The sequence below is a fragment of the Dichotomopilus funicola genome (genome assembly GCF_033296635.1).
Source record: "Dichotomopilus funicola strain CBS 141.50 unplaced genomic scaffold C8A04scaffold_89, whole genome shotgun sequence".
NCBI lineage: Eukaryota > Fungi > Ascomycota > Sordariomycetes > Sordariales > Chaetomiaceae > Dichotomopilus > Dichotomopilus funicola.
Window position 1 is genome coordinate 47,621 of NW_026944110.1, and position 15,486 is coordinate 63,106.

Below are 15,486 nucleotides of genomic sequence, written 5' to 3' on the forward strand. Positions count from 1 at the left end.
ACAGGGGTCAAGACCGAGCCAGGGACAACAAAAGTCGTCATGGCTTGGGAAGGGGTGAACGAAGAGATCCATCTTTCTCAGAGGGCACTTTCCGTGCCGGAAGAAAGAAGCCCAATTGTCATCACGCTTTGCGTTTTTTGTTGTGTTCCCTTTTCCCCAAACCTTTTCAATCATCCTATGTTCTACCAGGTGGAAAACACAGGCAAACTCTTCATGCCAAGGGTTTTCCATCTGTCGTTTATGTTTCGTCTCTACCTCCGGTCAGGGACTTGCTCCCCAGGGAACCCAGGAGTTGGATGTGTTTCGTGAAGCCCCTCATTTTCACACCGTCCACTACACCAACGTTAACGACGTCTGTTATTGTTCTGAATCGCACTCCTCGATCGGAACGACTTCAAACATTATGTTTCTAGTGCTGCGAAGCCGCAAGACATGCATGGGATGATTCGTGCTAGCATGTCTCACGGGAGCTTGGCCGAAAGTTGCTTGAGACCACTTCCTCCTCGGCTTGATGGCTTGACGAGACGGCAAAGTTGGTGAGACCGCCCATCATTCGCGATGTCTGCCTCGTCAAAGCGGCATGGCGCCGCCAGGAGCATGCAACCCTTCTTTTCCCAGCCAAATCCGGGGATCTCCGCTCTTTGCAGATGTCATGGTGGATTCGACGCCTCCCATTGGTAGCATTGAGGCAGTCTCGCAGTTCAGCAGTCTCTGCTGTTTTTCTTCTGGCTCATAAACTCCCCCAACAACGAAGCCGCACTGAAGGCGGGGCGATCAACGTGTCTAGATTCTGGCCCATTGTGGGCTGGCCCGCCCTCGCCTGTCTTGTGCACGCCAAGAGCTCTGTCGTGTATCGCGGAAAGCAGGGGCAACTCAGGAAAGGGAAAAAAGACGCCCTGCGGCTTCACCGCCTTGTCCGACCATCTCGGATCTCTGATGAGCAATGTTCGTGGCTGTTGATGGACACCCAAGATACCAGTGGAAAGAGACCACAACAAAATCGATGGTTCGGTCTTGGTGGGGCGGAACCGGGGTTCTCTCGGCAACGCTGGGGAGCCTCCGCAACGAAACCACGGGCCCACGATACGAGGGTGGATCGACAAGGCAGCGCTTTTTCGGGAGGACGATGGATGGAGCAGCGGCTTTCCGGGCTGAGCTGAGCATTGATTGCGTGAGATAGGTTGCTCGGCTTCTCTTTTCTTCCGGGCTACATCGCCTCGTTGTTACACCACCAACCTTTTTTGTTCCGTTTGCCGGCTGGGAATCAAGGAAGGGTTTCTTCGACGGGTTTACCCCCGACTTACACGGTCCAACCAGCCACAATTACCCCCCGCCCATGACGTCTTGCCCAGTCAACAACCCCTCGTACTGAGGGTGAACTCAACGGCGGTTTCCCGATGAGGAACCCTCAACCGTTCGTTGAACCAGGAACAGGAAACCAAAAATTTGACACCAACACGATATTGATATCGAGTGTACAGCCACAGCACACGGAAATGAGAGTCTCAATTTGTTCACTCACTCCATCCGAACCTATCTGCTGGGCCTGGCGCCACGCCTTTCTCAGGGTCTTGCCGAGTTGGTTGTTCAAAACCCACTTTTCGAGGCTGTGTAGGGCGCGCCCCGTGGCATGGAAAAAAGGGGTCTTCTTCCTCTTGTAACCTATTCTTAGAAAAACAAAAACATTTCGTTCGGCCGCACGCCCCACGAGGCTAGATTCCAAATGCCGGACACGACATTACCATGATTTGCCGCCTGGCCGGCGCGCCAACCAACACGAGACCGAACGACTCGATATTTGTGAATCACCATGTTCAAGAAATTTGTTGCCCTCTTTTGCTGCTGGTGTCCATATTGTCTTTGCTCAACAGAGAGGTGAATTTGGAACTTTTTAATCCCGGCAATCGGGTTTAGCCTCCCCATCCAATAGTTTTGTTCAATTCGTAGATCTTGTCAGCACATCGTCATTCGCCAGCAGCCATCTATGGTGGTCAGCAAAGACAGACGAGGGAGTGCTTCCTTCTTTTGTCCTGCTAGTTATCCTTTATTATTATCCCCCCACCCCTGGCCGAGAAACCCCAGAATGTGGCTCGGTGTAGGTTGTGCAAGAGTTAATGACAACAGCCTGCATGAACTCCTCACCAAAGCTGACACTGTACATGCTAAGTGCGAGAGCGCATCCATTCAGCAAGGCTAGAATGCGAGGCTGGCATGGTCGAGCTAGAGAATATGCGGTTGGTCATCATAAGTCACTAGCAAACCCCCTGGTGACAAGTAAGTTGTCTCCCGAATGGGCAAACTGTGGGTTACATTGCCTCGCAACTTTGAGCGGCTACTGTGGAACAAACACAGGGTTGACCACCGCTTGCCATCGAAAGTGGTGTGCCAATGCGAGCATGTGGAAACGGCACAAGGTTTGAGTCGGTCATGCATATGCAGAAGTGCAATACCACAAGACGCTGCATCGCTTTCAATTCAAGGGGAATTTGGGGAACGGGGCGGGCGGAAGGTATTGGATCCATATACGGTTGCAATATTACACGCTGATCGGGTGTGTTCGTGGCGGTGGCAGTGACAGTGACGATAGTCCCCCTTTCTCGATCACGCCGCGCCTAATAGCCCTCCTTTTCCTTATAGTTTCTGGTATTCCAGCTTGCCCTCCAACTTCTTGGCCTCGACGAGCTTCCGCACCGCCTTGTTGAAATCGTCCTGGTTGATGGCATCTCTGTCGTCCTTGATGGCGAACAGACCACTAGAGGAGACAATGTTAGCAGGGACTACGCGCCAGTCAGGGGTTAGGATTTATTGAGCAGAGTGCACTCACGCCTCGGTCACCACGTTTCGCAAATCCGCCCCGTTCAACCCATCGCTCATCTTGACCACACTCTCAAAGTCAATCTCGCCGTCCTTGGACACACCCGCGGCGTGGATCTTGAGGATCTCAAGACGGCCAACCTCGTTCGGGAGCGGGATCTCAATCTTGCGATCAAGACGGCCGGCACGCAACAGCGCGGGGTCGAGGGTATCGGGCCGGTTGGTGGCCATGATGATCTTGGTCTTGCCCAGGTAGTCGAAACCATCAAGCTGATTGAGCAGTTCCATGAGCGTCCGCTGGATTTCACGGTCTGCACTCGTGCCTTCACTGAAACGCCGGCCGCCGATGGCATCGATTTCGTCCATGAAGATGATACACGGTTCGTGCTCTTTGGCATAGCCGAACATTTCGCGGATCAGCCGCGCGGACTCGCCAATGTACTTGTCGACGATGGCCGAAGAGACAACTACAAAAGAATAGTTAGCATAGAAAACCTCGATATTGGGACCCTCGGGAGAGTGTCACAGCCTAAGGCGCGAGAAAGAGGGATGAGCTCACCCTTCAAGAAGTTGGTCTCCAGACTACTTGCGACTGCCCTGGCGAGCAGCGTCTTGCCTGTGCCGGGCGGCCCATAGAGCAGGACACCCTTGGGTGGTTTGATCCCCACGCGCAAGAACAGTTCCGGGTTCTTGAGCGGCAACTCGATGACCTCTCTGAGCTCGCGGATCTGGTCGTTTAGCCCACCGATACCGGCAAAGCTGACTTGACCGGGGTCCTCGAGCGACATGTTGTAGACCAGCGGATCAACCTCGCGAGGCAGCATGCGCATAATCGTGAGTGTTGTCATGTCGAGCGCCACGCGTGTCCCTTGCTTCATCTTGGCCTTGTCCACCTTGGACCGGCACCCGACCACGTAGCGTGGCCCGGACGACGCTTTCACGATAACTGCCGGGCGACGAAAAGCAGGTTAGCAATCGTATGGGATGCGACCTAGAAATCTAAGCCGCTGGACACTAGTATAGAACTACCCACATCGCTCATCGTCCAGCTGCTTCAACACCTCGCCGATGATCTGCCCGACGCTTTGTAACGCTTTGATGTTGTCTTCTGTTTGGTCGAACTCTTTTTGCAAGCCCTTGATCTCCAACCGGAGGTTCTTGAGTTTTGTCTCCCATTCCCGCGACTCGATCAGCTTTTGCTTGAAGGAGGCAAGCGCGTGCTCGCGCTCTTGATCCGAAGCCATCGTCGACGGCGGCTACGGGTTGTGTGGGGGGTCGTAATCGCTGGGGTCGGTGTCGGGGCGATCGATCGAGTGCGAGATGGTTGGGGCCGATGGTTAATTATCAAACTCGGTAACTCGGTCGTGAGGTTCGTGGGTTCGGAGGGATCGGTCGCGGAGAGTGTTGTCGTCGATGTTTGTCGATGTGGCGGTTGGTTGGGTTGCTGGTCGCTTGTGGTTGCGCTGTGCGTGCTGCAAGGCGGGATGGGAGAGCTTACCCAAGCTTCTGCTGCCTTGCTAAAAGTGGGACCATTTAGTGGTCTTGGCACTCGGCTGGACAGTGGGGCAACTTTGAGCGGCTCTTTTCCTCGATACAACCTCACTCACTCACTTCACCACAAAAATCCACTATAAACAAGGCTGGCGACCGTTCCGTCGGCGAAATTACGTCCTTATTCTTTTTTTATGTATGTTTAAATAGGCAAGATATTTATTGTGGATATTTCTTAGCCCTGAGAAATACCAGAGTCCCGATCAGGAGCAACGCCCTCTTAAATTGGTTGCATCACTGCGTCGCTATGATCGCGAATACCATCTAGAAATTTCGCCGCCGGCCCAACCAGCTCGGTCGCCTTCATAATACCATCTGATACATCACATCGAGGGCGATGGAGGGAGGGGGCCGGAGCGTTCCTTCGCCTTACCCCTGGGGCCGATTGTACATTTCAAAGCATTAGGAACACATCTTTTCGTATCTTTGCTCATGGTAGGTATGCATGACCACGGTTCATTCTGCTGAATGTCGACATTTGTCCGGTTGTGCTCAAAAATGTGTTGCTAGCATTCTCACCGAGGAGCCACGGAATTCCCTAGGGCAACGGCCCAGGGCGTGTAGATGATAAGATCGTCTGCCCCCGCCATGTAAGTGTCAACGATGAGGCCCTACGCTAACCCTCCGTTTCGAACACGCTTATCAACCTTTCCGTTACTTCCAATTTATGGGCAAGCAGTTCGGATGTCTCGGGCTCTCAAGAAACAGCCTTGCGTTATGCTCAGGCAGCCTGAACTGTTGCGGACTGTCCTCATCTCTGCCCCGCAAGCTTGTGGCATGAATCGACATAGGACGGCTGGCTATATAATCTGGCACCATGGGTGGTTGAGGCTGTGACATAGATCGGAACGAAGCACTGCTCGAGCAACGGCGTCGATGTGCGCGGGTTGGGCCAAGTTGGACGAGCGCCTCGTAATATACTTACCCTTAGCAACGTGTGACTAACATCCCTTCGGAAGAAATTGAACCTTCAATTTGAGTCCTTATTATGAATGTCACAGATACTGCGATTGCGTCCCCCCAATATTTTCTAGCCACGGCCTTATGCTATGTTACAACAACGCAAAAGCATGGAGCGGCATGATAGGGGAGCGGAATGGGAGGGGTTGGCGGGGTAACGTGGTTAGTGTCCGGTATCTGTCTGACGGACTGTGACTTGGTAAGGCGTATCATTGTGTAGGGAAATAGACTCGTCAAGTGCTGGGCGCAAAAGTGCTCTGGCTGAGGAGTAGGGCTTTTCGCTATGAAGTTGGGGTTCGACCTTGCCACAGTCGACTGAGTCACTATAACACAGAGCGCAGGTACAGGACACAGGTGTGAGAAGTCCAAGGGTCTGGGTCATACGCCGCAAAACGGTTGGAGCATACTCAACCCCTCACCCAACCCCCAAAGACAGAGAATATAGCAGACTGGCGGGAATTTGGGTGTCAAGGCAAGTAAAAGGACGATCCGTTTCATTGCCACTGATTGGCTGAGGCGGGCGCCTTTGGCCGGATTAGGAAGTTTAACAACAAGGTATTCGGTGCACAATGGCAGCAAAGGTAATTTCTATCAAGTCGGCTCTTGTTCGTGATATCAGAATGAAACGGTGGGTAGCATCCGTTTTACCCCCCCGGCAGTACCCGTTCCGCGCGCACTGCCCTGTTCTTCGTAATCCAGGACGCATGATGCGCTTTGTGATGTATTATTGTCTGCACTCGAAAGTCTGACTCGGCATGTAAGGGGCGAGCGAACGTGGTTTAAAGACGATTAAACAAACAGCCAAAAAAACAGCAGCGTTTTCTCCCTAAATCGACAGTAATACGCCGCACTCTCCGTATCTTAGTTACGGTTGGCCATGTGAACGCTCCCCATCTGTAGCACTTGCCGTTCCCGTAATGACCTCTTGCATCCAAGGCGGTCCTTTGATGCGCCTTCCTACGTGAGATACGGTACTGTTACGTTGGGAAGTGGTGCGAGGAAAGTAGACATCATCGAGGATCAGACCTGCATCTCAAACCCATAAATCACAGGCCTCCCCCTCCCGAAGCTTTCAGGCCTTTCCTGGTTCTACTTTCAACTAACACCGCGCTCACTTTTATGTTGCAGTATCGTTGCTCACAAGTATCGCTTTTCTCCGGAGATTAATTCTTCGAGATTATTCCTTTCGATCGCAAATACTCAGGCTCGACACTCTAGACTTTCATCATGGGGGGTTTCACCAACTCGGAGGATGAGGTCATCGTCGACTTCCGCCCGGGAGCCAAATTCCCGCGACTTCCAGCCGGCAAATTGATCCTAGTGACCAACCCGGTAGACCCCGTTCAGCTCGAGATCATGCACCAGCTGTTGGAGGGCGGATGCCAGGTCCGCGCGGCCGTGACCTTCTGCGAGCCTGCCGAGTGGCTTGATGAACTCTTTGACCGTTTCCACCGCAACGGAAGCTTCCGACGTCAATCGTTCGTCTACGGTCGCCCGGGATACCAGCTGAACTGGCGACACCTGGTCAGAGGATGCCACGGTATCGTGCACCAGACTGTCGTCCCAACAAGGTTCGACACCATTGAGCAACTTTGGCGCCAGGTCATCAACACCACTGCAGGCTTGCTGGAGGCCGCCGAGCGCGAGGAGAACATGGAGTCCTTTGTCCACACCGCCAGCTACAAGAACGCGGCGCCGATTCATACCGAAAAGGACCTGGAGGTGACAGCTAAGTCATGGCACGTCCCAGTCTTGTGGGCAGGGGCTCGGACTCCCGGAATCCCCGCGGTAGTGCGCGCGTCGTGCTTGTACCGGGCTGAGCAGACGGTGTGGTCGTGGACTGAGGAGGCCAACCCGAAGTTCCGCGTCAACACAATTGCACCCTCGAACGTCATCGGCCACCACCTGGCCCCCGACTACATGGAGCCGTACTGGAATGATTGGCTTCACGACATGTATCGGTGCCGCGGGATTGCAATTGATTACGTCGAGGACGCTGGCGTTTTACAGCGGCGTAAGTTCTATTTCCCTTGCCACCAATCCGGGTGACTACTCCTGACGCGGACCTCTTTAGACTGGTACATTGATGTCGAGGATGTGGGACGTCTGCATGTTGCGGCCCTCTTTGATCACACGATCAAAAGGCAGCGACTTTTCGCTTGGGGATGCTTGCGCGACCGAAACGATGCCATCCAAATACTGCGGGCCCATATGGTTGAGAGGATCAAGAGGCGCGGCGGCACGATGTATGATCAAGAGAAGGCCGAGGAGGCCGCCGCGGTGCACTACCCCGATATTGTGGGTGACACCATCGGGTACGGCCAGACGTACACCGATACCACGAACGTCATGGACATCTTCGAGCGTTGGAAAGGATTCCGGGGCTGGAAGGCGTTCGAGACCTCTGTGCCTGAATGCATAGCCCGGTACGAGCAGATTCTCGCGGAAAAAGCCCAAAAGGGCGCCCAGGGCCATCTCTCGTATACCAACGGTCGCGACACGCACGACATTAACGAACTCCTGCCTTTCGACACCGGAATCTTTGTAAAACTCGAGCCGCCCCCCGCCCTAAAGTTCACCGACAAGGACGGTGGATGGTGAAAGGGTGGTGATGCACTTTTCGCAACAAGCCGGCGCTGCCCGGCTTGGTTTCTGTATTTGGGCTTGTGGGGGTCTGTGGGATCGGTTGGATTATCGTTCTTGCTGCTTGTTGCTTTGGGAATTTCGATTGCTCCTTGTATTTCGTAGTTGAGCGTTCGTGGGGCGTTGTCTTGCCAAAAAAGAGAAAAAAGCGTGGGAGTTTGTTGATGCTTGGAGGTCCCAAAGTACATAGTAATCATTACCTCGGGTTGCTAAACGAATAAGCTTAATGTATCTTTTCGCACACTAGCCCACGTTTCCCCTTGTGCCTGCACCTGCATCACCCACACTGAACGCGCGACATTGAAGCGCAAAACTCAGAGTTTGATGCGCCACGTGATGTGATGCATTCGGGGTTTCGACCCTTCAGGAACAGGTACCCTTGAACTCTTGGGGTAAGTGCAGGTATGGGACGGGGGACCCAACGTGGGGGGAGCATCTTCGCGGGGAGAAAGGGGGTGTTGAAGAAAGCATGACTTGTCTGTGTTTCCAAAAGAGGAAGATGCCCACAAGGAGGAAGCCGCATCTCAATGGCGACCGTCGGTACGGTACCTCGTACCTAACGTAGAAGCTCAAGGGAAGAAGTACTCCGTAGACAACAGGGCTAAAACTGGAAGCCTAGGCGTGGATGATAAGCTGACTCCCACTTACCTCAACCTCTTTCGAAAAACATCGTCTCATCAACCCGATCCGATGTCTCAAGGTACAAACACACGACCCGACACAACACATGCATGCAGCCTTGCGCAAGCCCCCCCTTCCCCCCCACCCCGCAACCCTTCCATTTTCGTTAGTTAACGTTAGTCCCTTCCCGATTTCCTGGGTGCGGGTCAGACGGTCAATGTGGACCTGGAAAAGTGAACGGGGGAGGTTAAACATCCAATACTTTCTGTTCTTTTTGACTCATCCACCTGAGTTTCTCCGTTTCCCGTCGGTCCCCAAGTTGAGGCGATGGGATGGAATTCGTCCTGTTTCCGACTTCGTGACTTGTCCCGATCCTTTTACACCAATCCATCTCATGAGAGGCCCGGAACCCCTTACCCCACCAAAACCCTGGACTCTCCAAGCTCCGACCAATCATTACCCGGGAATTGTCAGAGAAGGTCCAACCAGCCAATCAGAAATTGCTGATAACAGGCCATGTTCTCCCCCACAACAAGGGGGGGGCCTTCCATGCACAATCCATGTATGGAAGATGTCACTGAGACTTCTTATCTTCAACAAGGAAGCATGCTCTCAGTCGCCCAGCCGCCGGTCGCGGCTGACCGCTGGCTGTCCCTGCCACGTTCCTTGTCGTCCATGGAGGGGTTGCTGTTGTGGAGGGGTAAAAGGTGAGTTTGTTGGGAAGGCGGAACCGGGCTCTCTCCAAGGTGGAGAGAGGTGTGAGGTCAGAGACAACAACGAACTGGCAAATCATGGTTTCCAAGTCCCACCCCCCTTTTTTTTCCCATGGTTTGACAAGTTCCATCTGGGCTCCCCCATCCGGGGGATTGGGGCGTGGCGGCGTCTTTTTCTGGCCTCCCTGGGCAGCTGGTCAGGAGCGGGTGAAAGGTGGGCAATAAGAAAATGGGGTGGGCAACCTGGAGTGTGTTCATCCCGAGTGAGGGAAAGATAAGCGGTACGAGTACCGGAGTACTTGTTCTTGGGGCGGTATCATGCCTGCGTTGCGCCGCCCGGTGCCTTTGCCGAGTGCACATGCCAAATGTACAGTACCTGACCTTACCCCGTCATTTTTGTTATGCGGTGCCGCTTGTGGACGCTATCGGTATCAGGCCGGCTGCGGACGAGCAGCAGCTCCAGTTGTTTTTAAACATGCTCGTGCCCCGCGTGTGAGGACCGTCCGATTCCTGCCTCCTACTTTGGTAATCTTGCATTGCATAGCTGTGACATTCTTTTTGGGAGCTTTGCCCTGGTGTTTTGGCTTCCGTCGTCATCTTTACCAAACTCTCTGACCTCGCTTATCCTCGCTGCGACACCTTGGACACGGGACGGGACTATCTCGACCTGATACTTGTACTCTTTACGCCCATCAACCTTTAGAACATCGCCTTTGCCAATTTGCTCGCTGATAGCGTCTTGAGCCAAGCCTCATCTTATCCTTTAGCCATGGTATGTTCCCCAGGAACTTGGAAAACACCAACGGCCACTCGATTGCAGCTTGGCACGTGGTGACGAACTACTGCAAGTGGCATGTGCTAACTAAAGCCTGTGCGTAAATTAGGCTACCGCACCTACATTTATTTCCCAGACCGGGACCGTGAGCATTTTCCGTCCTCGGCATGGTTGCAGATATGGAGACTTACACTGGCCGCAGCTTCAAAAATACTTTGCCCTTGAGCAGAAGGGCAACATCATCGCCGAGTACATCTGGTAAGCTAGTGTCTACCCCAATTTCGTGGTGGGGGTTCACATGCCGGGCTCCGGCTCGGAAGAAGACGGAGCTCCTCCCGGGGGTGATCGGCATTCATGAGTTTCCACTGGGCCGAAGACTGACTAGAAATTCCACTGCTAAACAGGATTGACTCCGAAGGCGGCACGCGCTCCAAGTCGAGGGTACGCAATATTGCCACCCCCAATTCCCCCCCTACCGTCCAATCAACCCGCCGGACAGCTAGCTCTGACTAGCGGCGCACCGCGACACACACACTCCCCCCCACGAGACCACTTACTTTTCTGATCAGGTCAATGAATAAACCATGCAAAACTAACCTCCATCAACCCGAATCGTAGACCCTCCCCGAAAAGGAAGAGCCCTACAAGCCCGACGAGCTCCCGATATGGAACTTTGACGGTTCCTCGACGGGCCAAGCCCCCGGCGACAACTCGGACGTCTACCTCCGGCCGGTCGCCGTGTATCCGGACCCGCTCCGCCTCGGCAAGAACATCCTGGTGCTGTCCGAGTGCTGGGACTCCGATGGCACCCCGAACAAGTACAACCACCGCCACGAGACGGCCAAGCTGATGGAGGCGCATGCCGCGCATGAGCCGTGGTTCGGTCTGGAGCAGGAGTATACGCTTCTAGATTTCAATGATAGGCCGTATGGCTGGTACGTACCTGAAATTTTCGACCAACCAGAGACAGATGCATTTCAAACTCGCGCGGGCATAAATGGGGGGACGTGGGGGGTAAAAGAGGCGTGGGGGTTGACTGCATGAGGTCCCATGAGATGGGTGTGTGTGTCGAGAAAGGAGCAGAATGCTGACGTTTCGGATTCGGAATAGGCCGCAAAACGGTTTCCCGGCGCCCCAAGGGCCATACTACTGTGGTGTGGGTACCGGAAAGGTGGTTCAGCGCGACATTGTCGAGGCGCATTACCGTGCCTGCCTGTACGCGGGCATCAAGATCTCTGGGACGAACGCTGAGGTATGTTACTCCCAAGGACAGGGGACATGAAGGGTTGGCATACTAACTGGTTGCGTTTAGGTGATGCGTACGTTGTCTACGTTGAGTTTTGTACTGTAGAAAACTCGGAGCATCTTGACTGACTTCTCTTAGCTGCGCAATGGGAATTCCAAGTCGGCCCATGTGTCGGCATTGAGAGTACGTTTTTGCCTCGCAAGATCCTGTCTTCCTCCGAAGTCTCCGCTAACAATCCACAGTGGGTGACCAACTCTGGCTCGCCCGTTTCCTCCTCCACCGCATCGCCGAAGACTTCGGCGTCAAAGTCTCCGTCCACCCCAAGCCCATCCCCGGCGACTGGAACGGCGCGGGTCTGCACTCCAACTTCTCCACCAAAGAGATGCGCGTCGAGGGCGGCATGAAGCACATCGAGGAGGCCATCGAGAAGCTCGGCAAGCGCCATCTCGAACACATCGCCGTGTACGGCGCCGACAACGAGAAGCGGCTCACCGGCCGCCACGAGACGGGCTCCATCGATCAGTTCTCGTACGGTGTGGCTAACCGTGGCGCGTCTATCCGTATCCCGCGCGAGTGTGCTGCTAAGGGGTATGGGTACTTTGAGGACCGTCGGCCGGCGTCGAATGCGTGCCCGTACCAGATTACGGGTATTATCATGGAATCGTACGTACTCTCTCAATCAAGAGCCGGGCTGAACTATCTTGTTTGCGTGAGTGATGCTAACCGTTTATCAGGATCTTCGGTGCTGTCTAATCAGCCGAGACTCAGCAAGCAGCACATGTTGTATGTGGTGTACCTCATGTCGATTCTTCAATTCAGTGCAGATGGGGAGTTGTTGCGTAACTAGTTGTATGGCCCTGCGTTGGGGATGGATAACTGGATGAATATGAATGTTGAAACACGCAAGCGGGGAGTCTTTGGTCCGTCGGGACTCTTTTTCTTCTCCCTTTCTGTCTCGCTCTCTTCCTCTTCCTCTTGATGGGGGTTCACAAGTTGGCTGTGATGTCCGCTTGCGAATTATGGCCTAGGATTCATAACAAGTATTGAATAAGAAAATAAACATATCTGTCTCTCTCTTTCTGTCTCCCTGGTGGTTGGGATATTGGTGGTGGAGTGTTTGGTGTGTGATATGAGTTGCTGGAAGTTCGCATAAGGAAAAGTAATTACTCGCACCTCGCCCGGACTGTTATTTTCCCCTGTGATTTTTGATCTATTACACTGAACTACACAGTCAATTTCGTACTATGTGACATTTTCCATCCTCGAAATGCGCCACACACACCTTCCTAGCAAAACCACAAAATCATCCTTGACGACTGGCATATCGTTGCCAACCCGAAGAACCTACACCAGAACAAAATCTCAACTAGAGCCCCTTGCTCACAAACGTGCCCACACAGGTGCGCGCCCTACGCAAGCCCATACCACCGCACATAAGTGCGTGCATAATTACTGCCACCGGTGTCATCGCTGATTTTAAAAGAATTGTCCGACCCGAAATACCATCACACTACCGTGTTGCTCTGCTGGCGCCGGGAAAGAAAAGCCTCACGCGCGAAGTTGGATGGCTAACCCGACCAGCCAACCACAGACAGCCAGACATGGCCGAAACCTAGAGTCCTAGACTCATACCCTTAAGCCACCACAAACGTCCCCTCCCCCCATCCATACACCCTCTTCAGTCTCCGCGAAAAGATCAACAGTGAATACCCTTCAATCCGTGATTGATGTGGTCGGTGGAGGGTAAGCGGGCGTTTCACGTCTGAGCCTAGCTTTGAGGCCTGCTTGGAAAGAGCCGGAGGAGTAAAAGTGTAGACAGATCCGAACCTGGGGGTGACGGAAAACCCTAGATCGGCCATGGCGGCCACGAAGGCGGACCATTCGACGGAACCGCGGGATTGGGATCTGTCGAAGAAGGTGGAGAAGACGGCGGCGGTGGAGGACGAGACGGGGATAGGTTCCGGGGAGGGGGTTTGGGAGGTGGACTTGGTGTTGTCGAGGGTGGGAGGTTGGGGGTTGGTGATGTCGTAGACGGAGGAGTGGGCCGGACGGGTCTTTTCCTTTTGTTTCCGTTGTTTGATGCGCTCTTCTTGAGGTGGGGGTGCAGCGGTGGGTTCCCAGTCCATCATCTGGGGTTCCCGGTGTTGTGTGGCTGCTTTTGCCCGTTGTTCGTCGAGCTTCGCTTTGGCTACCTGGTACTGCTTTTCGAGGGCGGCGAGGCTTTCAAGCACCATGTCTTCGTAAAGGAAACCGATTTTGGTGCCGAGCTTGTCTATGACAAACTGATCTAGCTTCTTCAATGCGGCCTCGGACATCCCTGGCTCGAGGAGGTTGCGGATGGGAGCCGCAAACTCAAGAAGGTCAATTTGGCCCTTGAGCTGGGACACTTCGATATTGAGGTCTTGCAGGCGCGACAAAAACAGCCGCCCCCTTTTAGCGGACAGGGGCGGGAGCGATGCGACGGACCGAAGGTCCTGGATGAAGCTGGTGATGATAATAAGCTCGCCCAGCCCCTCGACTTCCTTGCTAATCGCCCTGTTACTCGCTTCGGGGTCCGAGTCGTAGAACTGGACCAGTTTTGTAAGCCAGTCAACAGCTTCCTGGGGGTTGTTTCGGGACTGCAGAGGCGCATCATGTAGAACAGCTGTGTATCTGTCTTGGCAAGCTTTTTCATGTTGCAGTTCATGGACACGAGGGCGTTCCCAGCCTTGTCGTGTCTATCAGGCTGGCGCTTGGAAAACCTTTTGCCGCTTCCGGCTTGGAGATGGCGCCTGGACAGGCCCTGCGCGCGGGTAAACTCTAGATCACAAAGGCTGGCAAGCTCTTGAAGAAGAATACTGTGGTAGAGTTCATCGTTTGTTGCTCGCTTGTCGAAGAGCTCGAGGAGTTGGCAGAGGTAGTCCCAAATCGCCACATGCTGAACGGCAATATGGATGGTTTCGAGGATAATGCCGCTGATGTACCGGTCGGTGAAGAATGGAAGCCAAACGCCCTTTTCGTCGGGGAGCAGCTCGGGCTGGGTGAAGAACCGTGTGTCGACGGCGTGGGCGAGCACAACGGGCTCGGTGCAGACGAGGTTGAGCAGCTCGTCCAATGTCTCCTTGTGCTCTCGGGTGCTGGTGATCAAGTCTGCGAGAACAATCTCCGGGGGAGATGACTGATCTTCATCTGTAATGGTCAACTTGGCCAGAGCAGCCGATGCCCCCTTGTCGGGAATCGCGGGCGGTTCATTTTTGGCCCTGGTTTTGGATCCCTGGTCCAGGATACCGCTGATGAGCATGATGAGGAGCTGGGTTATGCCTAGTTGCCTCCCCAGGATAAATCCTCCGAGTGACTCGGGAACGCAGATGCCCGCTGCGATTGCACGTGTCAACGGCCCCGGGAGCATATCCGCCGGGGGGGCTGTGATTCAGAAGGCCTCGCCATACCGGTTTTCGTCTACGAACAAGGTGAAGCAAGTGTGGTACCGCAGCCCGTGGAGAAGGTTCCGAGTTCTCAGTATCTTTATGATGACGGCATGGTCTCCTGGGCCGCCATCGGGTCCGTTGAAGTACTGCTGGAATAAAGTTGTGGTTGCGCGGTGTTTGAGGAGGTCGAGGAAAAAGTCGGGCCCGGACTCTGCCATGTCGCGGAGATTGCACTCGGGGACCATCTCGCACATGTTGTCCGGGCTGGTGTCGGTCGGGTGCCTCAGCACAACGCCGTCAGATCTGGTCGCTCGCAGAAGTGTGGCGCGTTGGGTCGCATCAAATGATCGCCAGAAGCACTCAATAGCCGTTTTGTGTCGTTTGTAACGCCGGGCGAGGTCGGCGTGGAATTCCTTGAGCAACGTCATATTTGGCCGTTCTATAGGCTCCTCGGGTACTTGCTGGGCGGCCCGGCCACGACGGACTCTACGATTGGGCATGGTTGATAGTTTGCTAGGTGTCGTGAGGAAGGAGTTACGTGACGCTTTTGAAGGTTTAAGAGGAAAGTGCGATCGACCATGAGGGAGCAAATGGGCCTTGACTTGGGGGGAAAGAGGTGTGAGGAAAAGGTGGAAAAGTCTAAGGTTTAAGGTCAATTTCGCCTGTCTTGAGGTTGCTTCCTTCCTTCCCTACAGAGAGCCCAGATCGCCTTTAAATACTTAATTATTCATGTATCAATTACCACCTTTCTTGACT

General features: G+C 54.0%; 4 protein-coding genes across 4 annotated transcripts; 2 read left to right on the forward strand and 2 right to left on the reverse strand.

The window, feature by feature from the left end:
• Positions 1-2,631: 2,631 nt before the first annotated feature.
• On the reverse strand, positions 2,632-4,058 carry C8A04DRAFT_32452 (P-loop containing nucleoside triphosphate hydrolase protein; the record flags this gene model as incomplete). The annotated part of the gene is made up of 4 exons (XM_062782100.1): positions 2,632-2,752; positions 2,825-3,281; positions 3,374-3,760; positions 3,848-4,058. The coding sequence occupies 4 exons, from the start codon at positions 4,056-4,058 to the stop codon at positions 2,632-2,634; spliced, it is 1,176 nt and encodes a 391-aa protein (XP_062633403.1).
• A 2,494-nt stretch (positions 4,059-6,552) lies between these two features.
• Positions 6,553-7,926, forward strand: C8A04DRAFT_32453 (uncharacterized protein; the record flags this gene model as incomplete). The annotated part of the gene is made up of 2 exons (XM_062782101.1): positions 6,553-7,339; positions 7,400-7,926. The coding sequence occupies 2 exons, from the start codon at positions 6,553-6,555 to the stop codon at positions 7,924-7,926; spliced, it is 1,314 nt and encodes a 437-aa protein (XP_062633404.1).
• A 2,145-nt stretch (positions 7,927-10,071) lies between these two features.
• Positions 10,072-12,076, forward strand: C8A04DRAFT_40238 (glutamine synthetase; the record flags this gene model as incomplete). Its single annotated transcript, XM_062784872.1, has 9 exons — positions 10,072-10,074; positions 10,187-10,222; positions 10,280-10,335; positions 10,482-10,518; positions 10,696-11,012; positions 11,188-11,333; positions 11,462-11,506; positions 11,566-11,986; positions 12,058-12,076. The coding sequence occupies 9 exons, from the start codon at positions 10,072-10,074 to the stop codon at positions 12,074-12,076; spliced, it is 1,080 nt and encodes a 359-aa protein (XP_062633405.1).
• Positions 12,077-12,957: 881 nt separating this feature from the next.
• C8A04DRAFT_40239 (uncharacterized protein) lies at positions 12,958-15,230 on the reverse strand (the record flags this gene model as incomplete). The annotated part of the gene is made up of 4 exons (XM_062784873.1): positions 12,958-13,858; positions 13,918-14,657; positions 14,766-15,089; positions 15,189-15,230. The coding sequence occupies 4 exons, from the start codon at positions 15,228-15,230 to the stop codon at positions 12,958-12,960; spliced, it is 2,007 nt and encodes a 668-aa protein (XP_062633406.1).
• Positions 15,231-15,486: the final 256 nt, after the last annotated feature.